Source organism: Gadus chalcogrammus, chromosome 7, assembly GCF_026213295.1.
Source record: "Gadus chalcogrammus isolate NIFS_2021 chromosome 7, NIFS_Gcha_1.0, whole genome shotgun sequence".
NCBI lineage: Eukaryota > Metazoa > Chordata > Actinopteri > Gadiformes > Gadidae > Gadus > Gadus chalcogrammus.
Window position 1 is genome coordinate 1,177,402 of NC_079418.1, and position 21,421 is coordinate 1,198,822.

The following is a 21,421-nucleotide window of genomic DNA, read 5'->3' on the forward strand; positions in this document are numbered from 1 at the left end:
GGAGACGCAACGGTGCAAAGGAGGAAATGAAGATCTCAAGGTAAATAAGTTTCTTCATTACTATTACCATATAAGCCTGCAAGTCTGCAAGTATCCATCACAGCTTGCACAACAGCAAAGATGTCTGTTTGTGTGTGTGTGTGTGTGTGTGTGTGTGTGTGTGTGTGTGTGTGTGTGTGTGTGTGTGTGTGTGTGTGTGTGTGTGTGTGTGTGTGTGTGTTTGTGTGCGTGCGTGCGTGTGTCAACATTAACTTTTTTATGAGGCCTTTTCCCTCGGATAAGTACATTAACCTTTTACTTGTCAAAGCACAAAAGTCACTTTTACGAGTAAAAATTTGTCATCTTACAATTAAAAAAATGTTCATGTTGTTTGCAAACGGAGAATGCGGAATTCAAAAGAACCAACAGTTGCAATCATTCACACCATGTCAACCACATCACTAAAACAGCCATATCCCTGCCCTCAATCAAACCACCTCTGAGCAATGTTTAAATCCTCACTTCTTCTCAATAGACTTTCCATCTTTAAACTGTTCAGGAAGTCCCATAGACCAGTCACTCTTCATGGAGACACAGCTGGGTCCAGGGGAGTCTGCTCTCTCCTGCTGCTCTGGGCTTCACCACAACACAGCTGTTACTCAGACTAATGATGAAGTCATGATGTACATCCAAACAGTGTCACAAACATAGAAATGTTTTGGTAAGACTTTACAATAAGGTACGCAAAAACGTGGGTAGTTACTGAGGAACGAGTGAGGAAAGAATGATGAAAGACCAGGGCCCTACCTGGGGCCCTGACAGCGCCGTGAGTGGCGGTTACTCAGTAATTACTGAGGAGTTACTGGTAATCAGACTAGGGGATACTGTATTCGTTACTGAGTAACGAATGATGAACAACTGGGGCCCTAACTGGGGCCCTAAGTGACAGTTATTCAGTAACTACTGAGGAGTTATGAATCATTCTTTACTTATTCGTTCCTCAGTAACTACCCAATTTTTTGCATACCTTGTTTTAAAGTGTTACCCACACACACACACACACACGCACGCACGCACACACACACACACACACACACACACACACACACACACACACACACACACACACACACACACACACACACACACACACACACACACACACACACACACACACACAGGAGTGAATGATTGAAGTTCAACATAAACGTGGATTGCGTGGATGTTAATTCCCTGTGAGCAGAAGAGATAGGCTTCACAGAAATGATGAATGATGAATCAGAGTTAACATCAAGTACTGGAACAACCCGTATTGCTTTTAGACCATACACACAACGTCTCTCTCTTTCTCACTTACTCACTCAATCACAAATTTGTGATAGAAAAGTTGAAAAGCTGTCTGCTATATGTTTTATCTTTATATTCAATTAAAAAACAATCTTGTGGGTTTGTGTGTGTTTGTGTTTGCATGCGTCCGTGAGTCAAATTAAGGCATCTGATAAAAGTAGAAGAAAAACACTGTCATTTCCTGACACTGATGATATCAGATTGCCGGCTGATGATTGGTCAGAATTAAAACATGTGACGTTTTTTTTCCAGCTGATATAGCAGAGCTGACTCCTGAGAGCAGACGTATTGGAAGCTGTCAGGGAGGAACCCTGGTAACCATTTCTGAACCGGACCCTGGACTCTCTGAGGAACCTGAGGACATGTCTTTGGACCGGGAGGAGACCAGGAAGAGTAGATTTGGTAGGTGCCCTTTTGAGAGAGTTTAAAATAAATAATCCAGCCAAAAAAAAGTATTTTCAACTGCATACGTTTAAAATGTACTTTTAGAAAACTTTTTTTGCCAAAGGGTCCGACCTGATGAACCAGTGACCGTATATATTTATTCTAAATAAAGATGTGTGCGTTTGAGACAAGAAGTTCACATTAACTTGACTTGTGATTATGCCCATGAGAAATGGACTATTGATAGGCATCTCAAGTAGGTTGTGTATTTCATGATATATATATGTTCGTTATATACGTGGAACAGAGTGCAGAGTAACTTTAGGGAGCAGAACACAAGTTTAGTTTTCTCATGACTTATTATTAATGGTAGTGCAACGTGACATTGGTGACAATGGTTAATTTAATCAAGAATTACGTGTTTTAATAATGGCTTCTCATTTAACTGAAGTGATATCAGGTGTACTTATGAATAATAATAACATAATTCTATAAAATTTGCCATTAATATGAACATATCTTAAATTATCCCACAATACATGTCCTTGTGTTTTCTGCGTGGGCCGATGTGAATGACCCTGATGACAAGCAGGCCACATTTTGTCCCCCCTCCATTACTGTGTGTACGTATGTAATTTTGTGTGCATTACTGTATACCTATGTGTTTGTATATGACAATAATGAGGGAATAATAACATGTATGCTAGAGATCAGTATTTGCTCTGCTTAAATTCTGCAGACCGTTGGGAGTCTGGACTGTGAATGACAGCCACGAAGTATGAATATATCAGTGTATACATTACTCTGTGTGTCCGTGTGCGTGTGCTTGAGTGCGTTCGTGAGACTGTGTGCAGTAGAAGAAAAACATTTCCTTACACTGATGGTATCAGAGTGCAAGCTGATAATTGGTCAGAATGATCACAAGTGACGTTGTTTTTCCAGCTGGTAGAGCAAAGAAGAAGGCTAAGTTCAGACGCCGTGGAAGCCGTCAGAGAGTAACAATGGTCACCATCTCTGAACCGGACCCTGGACTCTCTGAGGAACCTGAGGACACGTCTTTGGACCGGGAGGAGACCAGGAAGAGAAGATTTGGTAGGTGCCCCTTTATACAGAATTTAAAGGAAATAATCCAGTCCAAAACAATGAACCAAAAAAGTATGATTTCCTCCAAATACATATTAAGATTTATGTTTATAAAACTTTTTTAGCCGAAGTGACCGTGTGTGTGTGTGTGTGTGTGTGTGTGTGTGTGTGTGTGTGTGTGTGTGTGTGTGTGTGTGTGTGTGTGTGTGTGTGTGTGTGTGTGTGTGTGTGTGTGTGTCCTACTCCTGAACAGCTCTATGGTTTCACATCACTGTCATTGTGAGCATCGGACTGCTGAGTATTCTCCTCATCTCCCTGCGCTTCAGTGAGTCTAAATCATATCCTCCTGAATAGAATTACAATACAGTATAATCATATCATTGATTGTATTAATAGCAATGATAATGTTAAATATTGTTTTTGTTAGGTTTAGTGATAATAATACGGTTAGCACACATACACTGCACGCACACCCATAAACACAGCATACACACACACAAACAATCCACACAAACGTGCATGAACACACACGCACATGCACACACACTGCACACACGGGCGTGCTGATTCAGACGTTTCAAGACAAAGGAAGCGCAGGACACCGCATACACACACACCACACACACATGCACACACGCACACACACACATGCACGTGCATACACACACTGCACACACACGGATGCAGATGTTTCAAAACAACGGCAAGATTGAGATAACAGCCCCGCCGTCGACACAATTTCCCACCTGAGCCTTATGTCCATCATAGACACTTTTTTGCAAAACCTTATTTTTCTTTAAACATTATCCACCACATTGAGCCTCCCGAAATGTCTTGTTATATTGAAATTCCCCCTCCGCCCTTCCGACTGTATTCGTTTTTGTGTGTGTGACTGTAGGCTACTGCCGCCTCTTTTGGCCAGATCACTTGAAGAGATGTTTAATCTCAATGACGCATTCTTCTGTTAACAAAAAAAAAACATCTCTCACGTCAGGTAGCCAATGTACAATCTGTAATCTTGCCCTCACAACCCCCCCCCCCCCTCACCCTCCCCCACACAAGCCTGTGCTTTAGTTCACTATAGTCAGATAGGTTGCTGCCTTAGCTGTTGTAACATGTACACAATTTTCAGCTGTTTGTTATTATTATTTCCAACTAACCAATAGTAGTTGCCATGCATTTTTTTTGTATAAATGCATTTTGAGCCCTGAATAACAGTAAAAGCTATTGAATAATGGATTTGCATGCATAGTATAGTACACTTTCCATTAAACAATTACCCCTGTAACCCAATAGTTAGCTGAACATTATATGGTCCCGTCCTTCCACTCCCAGTTTTCTCACCCTGTTTAAACAAGAAATCAACTGCATTTGTCCCAGTGCATTTGGGCTATGGGAAATTAAAGGTCCCATGGCATGCTACTTTATGGATGCTTTAATATAGGTATTAGTGGGCCCCAAACACAGTATTTGAAGACGTTCCTGAAATTCAGCCGTGGTGCAAAATTACAGCCACTGCGAGCCAGTCGCACATTGAGCTTTCCCCAAATGCGCCGTTTCTGTGTCAGTAGCTTTAATGCAAATGAGGAGGAGAGAGGCGGGTCAAGGAGGAGGGTGGGGGTGTGGCCCTGAGCAGCTTGCGGCCACGGTACATGCGCTCTGCTTACAGTGGATGTTTCACAATGGCGAAGCATACAACAATCAATCCCTTTCTCCTCAATGTCATGGTTCATGTACTTCAGGGAGTCAAAGCCAAAGTTCCTTTCCCCCAATTCCTTCTCAACCATGGCGGAGATAACCCCAATTACAGTATGGTTGTGGAATTACTAGGGACGTCAAAGAACCAGCGTTTTTTACGCCATAGCATCAAAGCAGAACGGTTATACAAACTATAAAGCGCCACACATGTGGCTGATTGGCAGGCCGAATTTTCTGGGCGGGCCAGTCAGAGAAAGGGGAGTTAACTTGGCCCCTTATGGCAACATATGGGGCCACATTACAAATCAGCACGCCTGAGCTTCCATTTTTTTTAAAGACGAGCAGGATACCTAGTGCTCGTTTTACACCGAACGCAAGTTTTAGACACTGGGAGATGATAGGCAGGCTAGGGGAACTCATATTAATGTTAGAAAACCTCATAAAGGGAGATTTTCATGCCATCGGACCTTTAAGCAATAAAATACGCTCTCCTTCTCCGGTATCGTTCGCGACGCCCTACTTCTTCGTCTTTTCTTCAATTTGTCTCTAACTCATAGGCGTCGATTACGGGGGGGACGGGGGGGACATGTCCCCCCCACTATTTGAAAAACGAATTTTGTCCCCACCACTTTTAAAAAAGGGGAAAAATAAATAAATAAATTAATAATCCCCACATACTCAACCGAAATCGTCGAGTCTAAAATCATGTGATAGGCGCGCTCGAAGACATCATTTATTAGATAGGCCTACCTAATAAACCGTTGGAACACACAAGACCGGAACCCATGGCAACGCCGGTAAACAAACCCCGACTCCCTAGAAGCCCAATCCCTATGAGCTCCCTGCGCTACAGCCATCACAGGGCTTTTGGCCGTGATTGATATTATATATACAATTATATTATATTATGTACTATTATATATAGAGCTCCGAGAGTCGCAAACGGCAACAATCACTTTCTCCTCCATGCTGCAGTACACCCCGGACTGCACTGCGCTGAGTTTGACGGTTGAACGCTGATTGGCTGTTACGTTACACATGTCACTCAGTGGCCACGCTGTTGAACGCTGATTGGCTGTCATCACGCGAAATTCGTGTCAAAGTTGAAATTTTTCGCGCCACAAATCCTCGTGAACGCGCTTGCCTGTGCACGGCGAAAGTGTGGCGCGACAAATCAAAAATATTCGCCCGATACGCGTCTATACGTTCACTTTGTATGGGATCTTGTCGTCCCGTTGCATTTTGGAGTGAACGCACTGGAGAAGTTTCAAGACAGACAGCCAAAATTGACATTTTTATTCAGAAAATAGCCGGTCCTTTTGCTTCCTATAAAAAGCATGTTTGTGACACTGGATATCGATATGGATACGTCATCTAGCCTGCATGTGGAGGGCCACATAAGGTAAGAAATTGGTTTACGTAAACTTTGCTGCTGGTTCTGTTTGCTCGTGAATCGTGATGACGTGGCCAAAGGTTACCAACGGTCCCAAGCGATTTTGATCTGATTCTGGTTGGTGCTCCAGTTAGTATGCGTTGTATATATAGATTGCAGCTAGTAGCAGCTACACACGGTGTGATTGCTATGCCAATGTGGTTATAGTTGGTTTTGTCTGATTGAGATATGTGACGACTTGGAGCCTGGTAGGCCTATCCTGACATAAATATGTTCTCTCATAACCTGTGTGATTATCCTAAACTGAAGGGGATTTTGATTGCGGACAATTTTCTTATGATGTTGTAACGAGTGAAGTCTACATTGGTCCTTCGCAAGTGTTTACTGGTGGTCAGGATTTGGCAGATGCAATTCTCCTCTGGGTGCTTGTATTTTTCTTTTTTTAATGCAGCATAACATATGCTACCAGCAGCCCTTGCGCGTCTTCAAAAGGCTGATGCTCAGTACCTCGTTTCATTTCGTACCCCCTTTACAGTCTGGCATTGTTTGTCTGGTAAACTCTGTCGATGTCAAGATAAGTGTTAAATTGCCAACACTGTTCTTTGTCCTGTGTGTATTAGTATTAGGCCTACATATCCCGAGCCAATACCCTGGTGTTTCCAACGCTGTTTTGGAAAAACAAGCCAAAACACAAACTGTGGTTTTCAACTTTTATTGTTCGAATAGGATCTTCATAGGGCTGGCCCGAATGCCATTTTTCAGGCTTCGAATACTCGTTGGTTTTTCCGAGCGAATATTCGAATACTCGTTCCAGAAAAAAACACCATCAAAAACAACATTAATAATCCTTATATACTCCCTGGAACCGATTTTGACAGTATCTGCATATTTTGTTTAATAGCTTTTTGAACATTAATTAGTAGGCCTAAGTAGGTTGAAGTTCCTTAGTTTTTCCCCGTGAAAGCGAACAGCTGTTGCTCCGTTCCAAATCAGCCGTTCTGTCATCTCAGCCCTTACGGGAGCTTTTCAATTCATCCTGGAACGTGCATCTTTTCAGGGAATTTGTACAATAAATCCATAACAAATACCGAATATTGATTGTCTTATGTGTCCATATTATATCCATTATATTGACCGGGTATTCCCAAGACGCTCACGCTCTGCAGCAAGCCAGTCACAGTTGATTGGCGCGGCGCTGTACAGCGAACGTAAACAAACAACTAAGCTAAGGTTTTAAGTATTACTTTTCCTCCAGAGATCCCGCTAATGTTGTGTTATAAAGTAAAGGGAAACAAGATATCTATTCTTCCTCCACCTCTCTCGCTTCTCTGCTTGGTGTCGCTGACACTTATAGTTTGCCTCCCTCGCTCTGGTAAAGTCCCCTACGTGGAAAAAAAAAATAACGAAGCTCTGAATACTGATTTAAGCTTCAAATACTAATTTTCCGAACCAGTATTTGAATATTCGAATAATTTCAACACCTGACAATACACTGTAGAGCATATTGTAATGCAGCGTTGAATGGATGAATAGCTTACATAAGGGTACCCAGCACTTTTCAGACCACACTCAAGCTTATGGTTATTGTCCCCACCACTTCTAAAAACAAACTGACGCCCTTGCTCTAACTCATGCTCCAATCTTTCATTGATCGATGCTTCGGATGTTGTGAATGCAATGGAATATATGATGCATCGTTGCAGTAACATTTAAGATGATGGTGATGAGTTCTGCCCGTTCTGCCTCCGTGCTGTCTGCGGTCAAACCAAAACAAACTACAATGTCAGCTGCCGCACTTATCCCGCTTCTTGCGAATTTAGACCATATGTCAAATCCCGCCCTTTGCAAGCCCACCCCCCTTGATTCTACTGATGTCTGAATGACATCGATGTCCGCATATAAAGCATCAAGTGTGAAAAACCCTCAGGGTCGATTCTTCTGATATACAAATACGGCAAACTTAAAACTATTATGCTTGCTTCATTACGATACAGGTGAACCAATATATTATACGTTGTAACATTATAGGCAAAATGTTATTACATTATGCGTTCAGAAATTAAATACAATATCGACCAGGGTTTCCATAATATTGCTATGGGTTTAAAAACAACTAGAGGTTGAGCGCAGGCAACGCACACACGGACACTCTAGTCTAACTTCTATATAATAGCAGGCCTGTCGCACCAATCACTGAAGTTGGTCAGTGCGCACGTGCCAAGCAGCCTGCAGCTCTCACACACACACAGCACGCGCAAATGCATACATACACCGCAAGCACGCACAAACACACCGCATCCACACACACCGAACACACACACCGCACAAATACGCAGCTGTGCACAAACATACACGGAGGCACAAAACACACAAACGCACACGTATGCACACACACCGCTAGCCAATAAAAAGGCAGCGACACACTCGCCCAGGTAAGAGGTTATGTTTTTAACAGTAACGGCTATGCCATCGACACACGCGCAGGTAAGAATACACACGCACTAGTGTTGGCTCGTTCGTTCGCAAACCGGTTTGAATGAACGAGTCTTTAGGACGAACGAACCAAACCGGTTCGTTTCTCTCATTCGTTCGGTCGTCTCGTTCACCATTCGATTCACCGGAAACGCGAATGAATGAAAGAACAAGTTTCCGGTAGCACTAACTCCACTGACTCTGACTGACTCAGCTGAGAACCGTGCAATGGCGTGCATTCCATGATGCGATTCACCGTTACCGGAAACTAGGCTGATTCGCGAACGACTCCTCCACCTCCTCCACTGAACTTGGAGGAGTCGTTCGTGAATCGTTTGTTCGTTCAGCCTGGTTTCCGGTAGCGGTAAATCGCATGATGGAATGGACACCATTGCACGGTTCTCAGCTGAGTCAGTCAGACTCAGTGGAGTTAGTGCTACCGGAAACTCGACTGACCGAACAAACTAACGAACGATTCGTGAACGACTCCTCTTGGCAAACTGAATCACGCGAACTGGGTCACGAAAACGAATCATTAAATCCACCACTAACACGCACGCGCACACACCGCAGCGACACTCCAGGTAACACGTTATGTTTTCAAACATAACGGCTCCGTCATCGACACACGCGCCCAGGTAAGAACACACACGTACACACCGCGACTCGCCCAGGTTAGACGTTATGTTTTTAAACATCTTACTTCTATATAATAGCAGGCCTTTCGCACACGCGAAGGGGCGACATGACTCCATACAAATTCAACGTAGAGAAGCGAATAGGGCAAATTTTTTGCTAGAAAAATCCTGCTACAAGATTTTATTTGTAGCGCCGTGCACCGGCGAGGGCGTTCATGAGGATTTGCAATGCGACACTTTGGCTGTTTCCCAAAGTGAAGGCTGCAACCTTTAACTCGAGCTGAAATATTTGAACTTTGCCGCGACATTTGTGTGATGACAGCCAATCAGCATTCAACAGCGTGGCCACTGAGTGACATAACGTAACAGCCAATCAGCTTTCAACAGCGTGGCCACTGAGGAACGTAACGTAACAGCCAATCAGCGTTCAACATCGTGGCCACTGAGTGACGTAACGTAACAGCATTCATCAGCGTTCAACCCAATAGTATCTGTCTGCGTCCTGCAAGACGGAGGCGTAACTTGTAGTAGGAGGCGTAGCTTGTAGTCGGAGGAGGCGTAACTTGTAGTAGGAGGCGTAACTTGTAGTCGGAGGCGTAACTTGTAGTCGGAGGCGTAACTTGTAGTCGGAGGCGTAACTTGTAGTAGGAGGCGTAACTTGTAGTCGGAGGCGTAACTTGTAGTCGGAGGCGTAACTTGTAGTCGGAGGAGGCGTAACTTGTAGTAGGAGGCGTAACTTGTAGTAGGAGGCGTAACTTGTAGTCGGAGGCGTAACTTGTAGTCGGAGGCGTAGCTTGTAGTCGGAGGCGTAACTTGTAGTCGGAGGAGGCGTAACTTGTAGTAGGAGGCGTAACTTGCAGTCGGAGGAGGCGTAACTTGTAGTAGGAGGCGTAACTTGCAGTCGGAGGAGGCGTAACTTGTAGTAGGAGGCGTAGCTTGTAGTCGGAGGAGGCGTAACTTGTAGTAGGAGGCGTAACTTGTAGTCGGAGGCGTAACTTGTAGTCGGAGGCGTAACTTGTAGTCGGAGGCGTAACTTGTAGTAGGAGGCGTAACTTGTAGTCGGAGGCGTAACTTGTAGTCGGAGGCGTAACTTGTAGTCGGAGGAGGCGTAACTTGTAGTAGGAGGCGTAACTTGTAGTAGGAGGCGTAACTTGTAGTCGGAGGCGTAACTTGTAGTCGGAGGCGTAGCTTGTAGTCGGAGGCGTAACTTGTAGTCGGAGGAGGCGTAACTTGTAGTAGGAGGCGTAACTTGCAGTCGGAGGAGGCGTAACTTGTAGTAGGAGGCGTAACTTGCAGTCGGAGGAGGCGTAACTTGTAGTAGGAGGCGTAACTTGCAGTCGGAGGAGGCGTAACTTGTAGTAGGAGGCGTAACTTGTAGTCGGAGGCGTAACTTGTAGTCGGAGGCGTGTCTAGTACTTTTCTAAATCGCGGAAGTGATCTGTATGTAGCAGTGGTGCGCAGGTACATAAATGACCGCAACTCGGACCTCAAATATTAGGCCTTAGGTAAAAATAATGCACCCGACCCGCTCATTTAAAAATATGCTCTTGATTAGCTTAATCTTGATACGTGCCGTGTTCCAATACCCGTACTGTCCGTACTTACTAGCCAAAAAACTTGTAGTAGGAGGCGTAACTTGTAGTAGGAGGCGTAACTTGTAGTCGGAGGCGTAACTTGTAGTCGGAGGCGTAGCTTGTAGTCGGAGGCGTAACTTGTAGTCGGAGGAGGCGTAACTTGTAGTAGGAGGCGTAACTTGTAGTCGGAGGCGTAACTTGTAGTAGGAGGCGTAACTTGCAGTCGGAGGAGGCGTAACTTGTAGTAGGAGGCGTAACTTGCAGTCGGAGGAGGCGTAACTTGTAGTAGGAGGCGTAACTTGCAGTCGGAGGAGGCGTAACTTGTAGTAGGAGGCGTAACTTGTAGTCGGAGGCGTAACTTGTAGTCGGAGGCGTGTCTAGTACTTTTCTAAATCGCGGAAGTGATCTGTATGTAGCAGTGGTGCGCAGGTACATAAATGACCGCAACTCGGACCTCAAATATTAGGCCTTAGGTAAAAATAATGCACCCGACCCGCTCATTTAAAAATATGCTCTTGATTAGCTTAATCTTGATACGTGCCGTGTTCCAATACCCGTACTGTCCGTACTTACTAGCCAAAATTTGAGTACGCAGTACGTTCCAATTCAGATCCGGTGAAAAGAAGTTCACTTCAAGGACCCGGATGCCGTACTCAAAACGGGCTAATCGTGAAGTGTGGATCGAAGGACACTCCCCGTACTCAACGGCAGCCATCTTAGCTACGTAGCGGAAGAGGCGGACCCAGGCTGAGCCAAAGTCGGCGCATTTTCCACATAGCCTGCATTAATAGAGTAATTTTGTAGTTTTTATAGTTTTTTATAGCTGCTAGGCGTAAAGAGTTCAACGTTCAAAGTGGGATGTTTATTGCGGGGGAGGAGCCACGGCGGCAGTCGTGATCGTAATTTCCGGTTAGTGCACCACGGAGTACTCGATTTGGAACAGCACTCACATCTGAAAAATGTACGTAGTAGACAGTGCGGATAGTATACTACCTTTAAGTAAACTCATGGAAGTACGGGTATTGGAACACGGCAATGCTCTTGATTCAACACAGTCTCACTCCCTACTCGTCAAATGTGTGACGCATGGCCAAGGATCCCTGGCGTCAATTTCCGACGAAAAATGGGTACCTTTTTCGTCGTTTTTCAACGCCAGATAGACATTCATGTTAATCCCTCACGTCGGATATAGACGAAAGGAAATCAATCAACGGTCTATCAACGGTGATGCCGTCACGTTATGCAACTATTGTCGATTGATTTGTTTGACAGATTCACCATTAAACGTGTTTCTAATGACATTTCTAGTGAGAAATGTACTTTTTCCTTGAATAATCTTCAGTCAGTGAATGTGTATGATCTTTATTAATCTTTATTATCTGAATGGGAAATGCAATATTTTAGGATCGATTCACCGTTAAACGTGTTTCTAATAACATTTCTAGCGAGAAATATACTTTTTACTATAATCTTCAGTCAGTGATTGTGTCTGATCTTTAGTTTTATAGTTATTAGGAAGATTTAATCGTCTCGCTCGCATGTTTCAACGACGTCAGGATGCTAGGGACGCTGCTTTCGCTAAACTAGCAGCTCACGTGTTTCCTGCGTTTGTGTTATTAAACCGTTACTTTATGTAACTTTTAATGATATTGTAATAACCACAGGCGAGGTATTGAGCGAAGTAAGCTTGATAGCAGGTTTATTGGATTCCACAATCGGACAGGCAGGCACAGCTCCACCGGAAAACTACAACAACCAAAACTCCCGCCCGGAAGGAAACCCCCGGAACCCCCTCTCAGAGGGCCCGCCCCTTCCTCCCTAACCCTGTGACGTGAAACACGTTTATCTGAGAGCCAACCCAGTCGCCAAAAGCATACGTTGACAGTGTACGTTTTCGTGAACACTGGATTACGTCGCATTTCAACATAAAATAGCGTGTTAGCACACACACACACACACACACACACACACGCACACACGCACGCACGCACGCACACCCACACACACACACACACACACACACTCACACACACACACACACACACACACACACACACACACACACACACACACACACACACACACACGCACACACACACACACACACACACACACACACCCACACACACACACACACACACAATGCATTTCGCTGCTAAAACAACAACTTGGGCTGCTTCTAGGAAATTTTGGGTGGATTTTGAACGGTATGTGGGCAGGACGTTTTTTTGCAGGCAGGACCTGGCAACCCTGCGCTGTTGCCCGAGGTGCAGAAATGCTCCGTAACAGATCTGGATCCACCATGGCCAAAATAATTGTCATGAATAGCATGAATAGATTCATGCATTATCATTCAACTTGAACATGTGTTTTTACAGTATAGAGTGGTGGAGGGATGACGTATGTTGGCCAACCCGGAAGTGAGCGTCGACCTGGGTTTCCCTTGACAAAAAGCCAACGGGTTTTTCCATTGGATTTTGGATTATTGCAGAAAAATGTGCATCTTTGAAGCACCTCCACAAAAACTGAAAATAAATAAAAATAACTGTGCTCCAAAGAACAAAATGTAAACCAATGCATTCTGAATGGGAGTGTTTCTCCGATTTTACCATGCTACACAGAACGAAATGTAAACCCATGCAAATAAAGACTTCATGGTCATAATAATTTAAATATCATTATTCTCCTCAGTGTGTAGGGTGGTATTCTATTTTTTTCAACGGGGCTGCATCCAGTCACTTGACCGTCATGGTTGCTATGGTGGTTGCTATCGACCAGCCCCTCTAATCCTTACATGGCTCTTAAAACCACGCGGCAAAGGAGCTGCCGTCCATTGTGTTGTTTTTGTCGTAAACTAGGGTCCGATGGTTAAAAAATAGACAGATATTCCAAGGTATCCTTAAAAGGCAGCTTGGATGTTTTTATTTTCTGCAGTTTAGACTTCTTCTATAACCTATTTTTGAAAGCAAAACACCAAGCTCAATGATTTAACGAGGCAGGGTTATTTGAAACAATTTATGAAATATATATTTGTGAGAGGTCATTCCTTCTCCTGAGTTTGCTTCCTATTTATGTCTAGTGTACAACCCTACTGTCCACAAGCATCACCCCCCCCCCCCTCCCCATATGGATTTGGAGAATTGTTGCCACGTCCCAGTGGTGGAGGTATCATATATATGAAAGAGGGCATTCAATTATACTACAATGATCAATTAGGAGGCCGAAGCCCTAAAGGAAGTGATGCAATAGGTGACTGGGTCGACAACATTTAAGTAAACTGTACTTTGAGGTCTCTTATATATCAAAGGGGGTCTCAAAGGACGCATACGCTTCAACCTGTGGCTCCAGCCCTACAGGAAATGACTTAGCAAGTGCTCCATCTCGTTGCACCTGCACCCAGCGGCTCGCTTGCAAGATTTTGGCCTGAAGTTCTTCCCAGACCTACACCCTAGCCATCCAACCTGCATATCTGAGAATCAGGCATGCGTGTGTGCGTGTGCGTGTGTGTGTGTGTGTGTGTATGTGTGCTAAAACACTATTTTATGTTGAAATGCCACGTAATCCAGTATTCACGAAAACGTACACTGTCAACGTATGCTTTTGGCGACTGGGTTGGCTCTCAGATAAACGTGTTTCACGTCACAGGGTTTGGGAGGAAGGGGCGGGACTTCTGAGAGGGGGTTCCGGGGGTTTCCTTCCGGGCGGGAGTTTTGCTTGTTGTAGTTTTCTGGTGGAGCTGTGCCTGCCTGTCCGATTGTGGAATCCAATAAACCTGCTATCAAACTTACTTCGCTCAATACCTCGCCTGTGGTTATTACAATATCATTAAAAGTTACATAAAGTAACGGTTTAATAACACAAACGCAGGAAACACGTGAGCTGCTAGTTTAGCTAAAGCAGCGTCCCTAGCAACCTGACGTCGTTGAAACATACGAGCGAGACGATTAAATCTTCCTAATAACTATAAAACTAAAGATCAGACACAATCACTGACTGAAGATTATGCAAGTAAAAAGTATATTTCTCGCTAGAAATGTTATTAGAAACACGTTTAACGGTGAATCGATCCTAAAATATTGCATTTCCCATTCAGATAATACAGATTAATAAAGATCATACACATTCACTGACTGAAGATTATTCAAGGAAAAAGTACATTTCTCACTAGAAATGTCATCAGAAACACGTTTAATGGTGAATCTGTCAAACAAATCAATCGACAATAGTTGCATAACGTGACGGCATCACCGTTGATAGACATTGATTTCCTTTCGTCTATATCCGACGGTGAGGGATTAACATGAATGTCTATCTGGCGTTGAAAAACGACGAAAAAGGTACCCATTTTTCGTCGGAAATTGACGCCAGGGATCCTTGGCCATGCGTCACACATTTGACGAGTAGGGATTGAGACTGTGTTGCTTAATTAGCTTAATCATAGCCTTACTTGAAACTGACATCCCTGAGTCATATGCATTTAAGAAAAGAAGCCTATTACAATTGTACAATGACATGTAATGCATATAGCAGTTTAACGTGGGGAACCTGCTTAAGTTTAGCCTACTTAATCCCTTTATACCTTTAACAAAAAGTCGGCTGATTAATAATTCGAAGAATTAAAGACAGCAGATTAATAATTCAAATAATTTTATTGAATACATATTGTTATTGATCGCATGCTTCATGTTTTCAAGGCCCTGCATGAGATAGAAAACAATGAATTAAAATAAATATTACTGATAGAAACAAGACAAGAACAATGTCACTAACATGAGGATAGTTATGAGAAAGCCTTCATATTATAGCGTTCACATTAGAAGCCCTCATTTTATATATATTTGCCGGTCTTCAATACATGGATTTCTCAGGTACGTCATCACTGTTGCACTGTGCAAACTTGGGGCAGAAAGAAGCAAGCAACATCTACTAGCCTGTACAGTATAGAGTATTTTGTGACAGTTCAGTGTGCATTTCAAATGTGTGCATCGAACTAACTTCACCGAGGTGGCGAAAGCTGGGGTTTCTTCCAACGTTAAAACAGTAGGCCTAAGCATTCGAACGTTTCGTAAAGAATGTTAAACAGGATCACAACCACAAGTAATCTGCCCTAGTTCTAGTTCAATTATTTTTACTTACCGACATGAATATCTGAAGATCCGACTTCAAGGAGATCTCGTGTTAACAGTGATTTACAAGGCTTTCTTTTTTACCTCGAAAAGAGAAGATCTCGCGTGGACCGCGATTTAGAAAAGTACAAGTTACGCCTCCTAGTACAAGTTACGCCTCCTACTACAAGTTACGCCCACTACAAGTTACGCCTCCGTCTTGCAGGACGCAGACAGACCCTGCTCGTTCAACCGACCAAACGTTCCCTGCAGTGCCGTCCGGGGTGAACTGCAGCATGGAGGAGAAAAGGATAGTTGCCGTTTGCACTCCCGGAGCTCTATATATAATAGTATGTAATATTATATCATTTTATACATTTTTACGGCCAAAAGCTGTGTGAGCCTCCGGATGGCCGTAGCGCTTAGGGATTGGGCTTCGAGGGGTTTGTTTACCGGCGTTGCTATGGTTACCGGTCTTGTGTGTTCCAACGGCTTATTAGCGGTGGTATCTAATAAATCGCGGTCTAATCAATGCTTCATTCACTGCCTCTTCCGTGGTCATTACGATATTATGAATCGACTGCGTTGGGTTCTGCGACGTCCCTCCCTCTTCCACAACAGGTAAAGACATGCTACGGTGGTTATCTCGGCCGTGGTTGAGAATGAATTGGCATGAAGCACCGTTGGCGGGCAAAAGATGCTTGCTTCATAATGTAAAGAGGAAATTATTATGCTTGCTTCATTACGTAATAGCTGAACCTGAATGTTATACGTTGTAACATTATAGGCAAAATGTTATTAGGCCTATATTATGTGCTCAGAAATGTGTTACATTATCGACTGGGGTTTCAAAATTATAGCTATGGGTTTAATTACAACTAGAGGTTGAGCGTGCAATGCGCGCGCTCAACCTGTAATCAAAGCAATGATAATGATCATTATTGTATTTGTTAGAATTTGTGTCAGGCCTGCTAATATGAATAATTGTAACAATAGCAACGATAATGATATTGCTATTTTAATTAGTATTAATATTATGGACTTTGTGTTTGGTTGGCTGGGGGTCCTGTGATGTTTAGAGACGATGTCGTACTGTTTTAGAGCTCATATCTTCTGTATTCCTCTGTCCTGTCCTAGACTCACCGTCACCCTGGATAGAGGGGAGAGAGCACTTACTGGATGAACTCGGTGAGGGTTTTATCAAAGTTATTAAATCTATCGCGTCATTAACATTCATTTCGAAAACACCCTCTGCTTCAGTTATTCATATTGTGGTCTACTAAGGTCAGGTTTCTATTGTCGTCTATTGAGGTCATTTGTCTATGTGGTCAGTTAAGGTCAGGTCTCAGGTCTCAGGTGTGTCCGTAACGAAGACCGTAACGCCTCTTTTCCACATACGTACATTCTCGTATGCGATCCAACCGTCTCCGACCGAAAGTCCATTCATTCCTATGTGATTCTCCGTAATGTCAGTTTTTCCTCCGAGACTCCTCCCATCCGTAAAATTTCTGTCCGGTATGTCCGTAATATACGTTCAAAAAATTTAACTTTTGCCGTCGTTTCACGGAGATACCGTATGAAAGTTTTTATGTTTTTCACAAAACATGTAAGTACCTGGCAGGCCAAACTCCTCGCCGATCTCTTTCCAAGCCTGGTTGGTTTTGTTTTTATCTCTGTATATGTCGATCCTCATGTTCCAAAGTACCGGTCTCCTAAAAACGGCCATTATCATACGCTCCCCCATCTTTTGTCCGTAAATAAATTCATGTCCGTACGTAAAACACTAGCGACTCCTTCCGTAAATTTACGGAAGCACGGATACGAAAAACATACGTATGTGGAAACGAGGCGTAAGATAAGCAGTTCTGTTTGCTCAGGATGTACTTTTACATTCAACAGATGAATTGACACTTCAGGGCTGGATGCTTCACGACAAGGGTCTCTACCGTGTTTCTACTACTAAGAAGGGCTGGAGGGCCAGTAGAGAAGACTGTCAGAAGAGAAAGGCAGACCTGGTGGTCATCAACAGCAGAGAAGAACTGGTGTGTGTGCGTGTGCGTGTGAGAAAGAGAGAGTGTGTGTGTGTGTGTGTGTGTGTGTGTGTGTGTGTGTGTGTGTGTGTGTGTGTGTGTGTGTGTGTGTGTGTGTGTGTGTGTGTGTGTGTGTGTGTTTGTGCGTTGTGGCAACCCGGTACTCGATTGGGCCACGGATAAATGACACGTTCAGCGAGGGTTAAAGCCCACCAAGGCATTTATTGCAGAGAGTTCAAACAAACAAGGCACTCGCGGTCTCTAGGGCCTCCGTGGGCCTCTAGCTGCTCGTGGACCCGAGCGCTTCCTCCTTCCGCGCTCTCCTCTCTGGTCTGCCCAAATGACAGTCCTTTTATATGGCCTCCTCGGCTTTCGGCCAGGTGTCCCCCAATCACGCTGATTGGGGAGGCGAAAGGGCTGCTCTCGGCCGCCGTCTGGTGGGTGACGGCGGTACACGACGTCCAGGACCAAGCCTCGGGCTGGTCCGGGCCGAGGCTTACGGGGCGGGATGCCACAGCGTGTGTGTGTATGTGTGTGTGTGTGTGTACTTTGTGGTCATGACAACAGATGCTATTACCTTTGGAAACAGACGTTTGTCAGCAGATTGATGGGTTCTTCCTGGATTGGACTGAGTGATCGAGAGAAAGAGGGGACCCTCAAGTGGGTGGATGGTACCCCCATGACCTCAAGGTAAGGCTGAAGACTCTATTCAGCAGCATCTCTTCTCTGAGAGTGACAGACTGACCTCCACTGTCTCCTCCTCGTGGTTCTCAGTTGGAGACACATTAAACCACGCGATGACGGCGGAGCAAGAGACTGTGTCGTAGCAGGGGAGGACGGCTGGTCTGAAGAGCCGTGTAACAGACTGCACCACTGGATCTGTGAGAAGGTCATAGACCTGGATAATCTGGAGGCTGAGCGGAATAATGAGGGTCCGTAGACTTTGTTTGTGTTCATGAGTGGAGAACGGTTCCTCCTTTCTGTTCTCTGTGCCGTAGATACAGTAAATATACTCTTTAAGAGTTGAAAGGTAGTTGGATGTGTTTAGGTCTACTGAGGTCATGTTTCTATTGTGGTCTACTGAGGTCAGTTTTCTATTGTGGTCTAGTGAGGTCAGGTTTATATTGTGGTCTACTGAGGTCAGGTTTCTATTGTTGTCTACTGAGGTCATGTTTCTATTGTGGTCTACTGAGATCAGGTTTCTATTGTGGTCTACTGAGGTCAGGTTTCTATTGTGTTCTCCTGAGGTCAGGTTTCTATTGTGGTCTACTGAGGTCAGGTTTCTATTGTGGTCTAGTGAGGTCAGGTTTCTATTGTGGTCTACTGAGGTCAGGTTTCTATTGTGGTCTCCTCGGGTCAGGTCACAAGGGTCAACCCTTTCTGGGTTCACCTGCACTAGTTTCTATTGGAGCTGCAGAACGGTTTTGCGTTCTCCTCCACAAGCTCCGCCCCCGACTCGTAAATCTCTTCGTGGAGTGACTTCCCCTCCCTGGGTAATCTTTGTAGACACTGCTGTGATACTCAATCATGTATGAAAAGGCAGGAGAGAATACTGGGTGTGAATCCCCTGGGTCGCCCTCTAGTGGACAGGTGTTAGGAGAGAGTGAAGGGAGTGTCTGACGCTGCATCTCTAGATCCTCTCCTCCTGATTTCTTCAGGTTCAGTGATGCCCACGGAGGAGGAGGAGGAGGCCCCCAGCATCACAGTGTTCCACTCCTCTACCCACGTTTTGCCCGTGGGCCAAACGGCCCGCTACACCTGCCACGCCGGCGGCACGCCGGAGCCCACAGTAGAGTGGCTCCACAACGGCAGGTCCCTGGAGAGGGACGGCACAGACGACCAATCAGAGGCCTGGGTGGAGTGGGGCTTCCTCTTCGTCAGAGGTGGGAGGTATGGCGTGAACACGGTCTGCTGCATGGCGAGCAACAGCGCTGGCACGGCCAATCACAGCGCTAAGCTGCTTGTCTTTGGTAAGTCCTGGATCCAAGGAGAGATGTTTGTTGATATATTCATCCTATTTTTAATTGATCACTTATGTCCCTGCTTGTTTATATTGTGTTATATATGTATCACTGTTTGTTCATTGTTCATTGTTATTGTCTTAATGTATGCACCTTATTCACCAAGCCAAATTCCTGGTTGGTGTAAAACCCTTCTTGGCAATTAAATCCTTTCTGATTCTGATTCTGATTGTTGATGTTTTCATAACATTGTTGTTGATGTATTCATAATATTGTTGTTGATGTTTTCATAACGTCATTGTTGATTTGTGTGTATCTATGTATGTGTACATATGTATATGTATGTATGTGTTCATATCTATGTAAATGTACATAGAGCGCAGGAGAACAGCACTAGTGATGATGATGATGATGATGAGGATGAAGAATGGTTCAGCAGCTCATCATGTCTGGTTCTCCCTCAGATGCCTGTGACCTCACACTGGACCCCAACACGGCCAACAGAGGACTCTCTCTGTCTGAGGACAACAGGATGGTGACGCTGGTTGGAGGGGACCAGTCGTATCCGGATCACCCAGAGAGATTTGACCCCTGGCCCCAGGTGTTGGGTAGAGAGGCTCTGACTGGCCGCTGTTACTGGGAGGTAGAGTGGGAAGGAGGTGTTTATATAGGAGTGGCATACAGAGGAATCACAAGGAGAGGACGGGGTGATGACAGCAGGCTTGGACGGAACAACAAGTCCTGGATTCTTTATTGTATTGATGATGGTCGTTACTCTGCCCTGTACAACGGTATAAAGACAGCCCTCCCTCTCCGCCCCGCTGGCTCCACCAGAGTAGGAGTGTATCTGGACCGGCCTGCTGGCTCTCTGTCCTTCTACAGAGTGTCCCAGGTGGAGGAGGGTCCTCAGACACACTGACACACCTCCACACCTTCTGGTCCTCCTTCACCCAGGAGGACCTCCTCCCGGGGGTGGGGGTAGGGTGGAACCCAGTGGGGTCCTCAGCCTCTCTGTGTCGGATGTAGAAGAAAAATAAACGGGCTCTCAGTCCCTCTCGGGGTTCTGGGGGGGCAGCGTCTCTGTGATCCCTCAGTTGTAGAAAAATGCGAGGGGGGGGGGGGGGGGGGGTCAGCGTAGCCGGTGAGGCCTCTCTCTCTCTCTCTCTCTCTCCGAAATCTCTCTCTCTCTTGTCCTCTCTCTCTCCTCCTCTCTCCCGCCGGCTCTCTCTCTCGCTCTATCTCTCTCTCCTCCCCCCCCCTCCCCTATCTCCTCTCTCTCATCTCCCCCCTATTCTCTCTCTCTCTCCCCTTGTCTCTCTCCCTTCTCTCTCTCTCTCTCTCTCTCTCTCTCTCTCTCTCTCTCTCTCGTCTTCTGTCTCTCTCTCTCTCTCTCTCTCTCTCTCTCTCTCTCTCTCTCTCTCTCTCGCTCTCTCTCTCTCTCTCTCTCTCTCTCCCCACACACACGCCTATATTAACACACACACGTGCACATACATTACACATTATGAAGTGCACATGTATGTATGCATTAAAGAATCTCCTCATTGAGCCCACTTGGTTCACCTGGAGACCACTGGCCTTCAGAACGCCACGCCCAATTACCAATTGGTCTCACTCACTGCTCTCCTGTTCAGACTCAACGGGCGAAGCCCTTGAATCATTCATCATATCTCTTGTTTGGTGGGGGTGTTTCACCCCCTAACCGACCCCCCCCGGGGACTGCCCCTATCTTGTTGCCCCCCCTCAGGGTAGCTGTG

The 21,421-nt window shown here is 45.1% G+C and overlaps 2 protein-coding genes across 9 annotated transcripts in view; both read left to right on the top strand.

Annotated features, from left to right (window-relative positions):
- The window catches only part of LOC130385356 (NACHT, LRR and PYD domains-containing protein 12-like), a 167,379-nt gene that overhangs the window by 48,958 nt on the left and 97,000 nt on the right, over positions 1–21,421 (top strand). The gene's annotated exons all lie outside the window — the stretch shown is intronic.
- On the top strand, positions 1,626–20,650 carry LOC130385361 (uncharacterized). Its single transcript, XM_056593846.1, has 9 exons — positions 1,626–1,728; positions 2,653–2,802; positions 3,047–3,118; positions 16,811–16,861; positions 17,573–17,715; positions 18,293–18,393; positions 18,478–18,635; positions 19,362–19,673; positions 20,129–20,650. The coding sequence occupies exons 1-9, from the start codon at positions 1,689–1,691 to the stop codon at positions 20,581–20,583; spliced, it is 1,482 nt and encodes a 493-aa protein (XP_056449821.1). The 5' UTR covers positions 1,626–1,688; the 3' UTR covers positions 20,584–20,650.

Coding starts and splice junctions, on each gene's coding strand:
- LOC130385361 (XM_056593846.1), top strand. CDS start 1,689: ATGTCTTTGGACCGGGAGGAGACCAGGAAGAGTAGATTTG. Junction 16,862..17,572: donor GCACTTACTGGATGAACTCG/GTGAGGGTTTTA, acceptor TACATTCAACAG/ATGAATTGACACTTCAGGGC. Junction 18,636..19,361: donor GGCTGAGCGGAATAATGAGG/GTCCGTAGACTT, acceptor TGATTTCTTCAG/GTTCAGTGATGCCCACGGAG.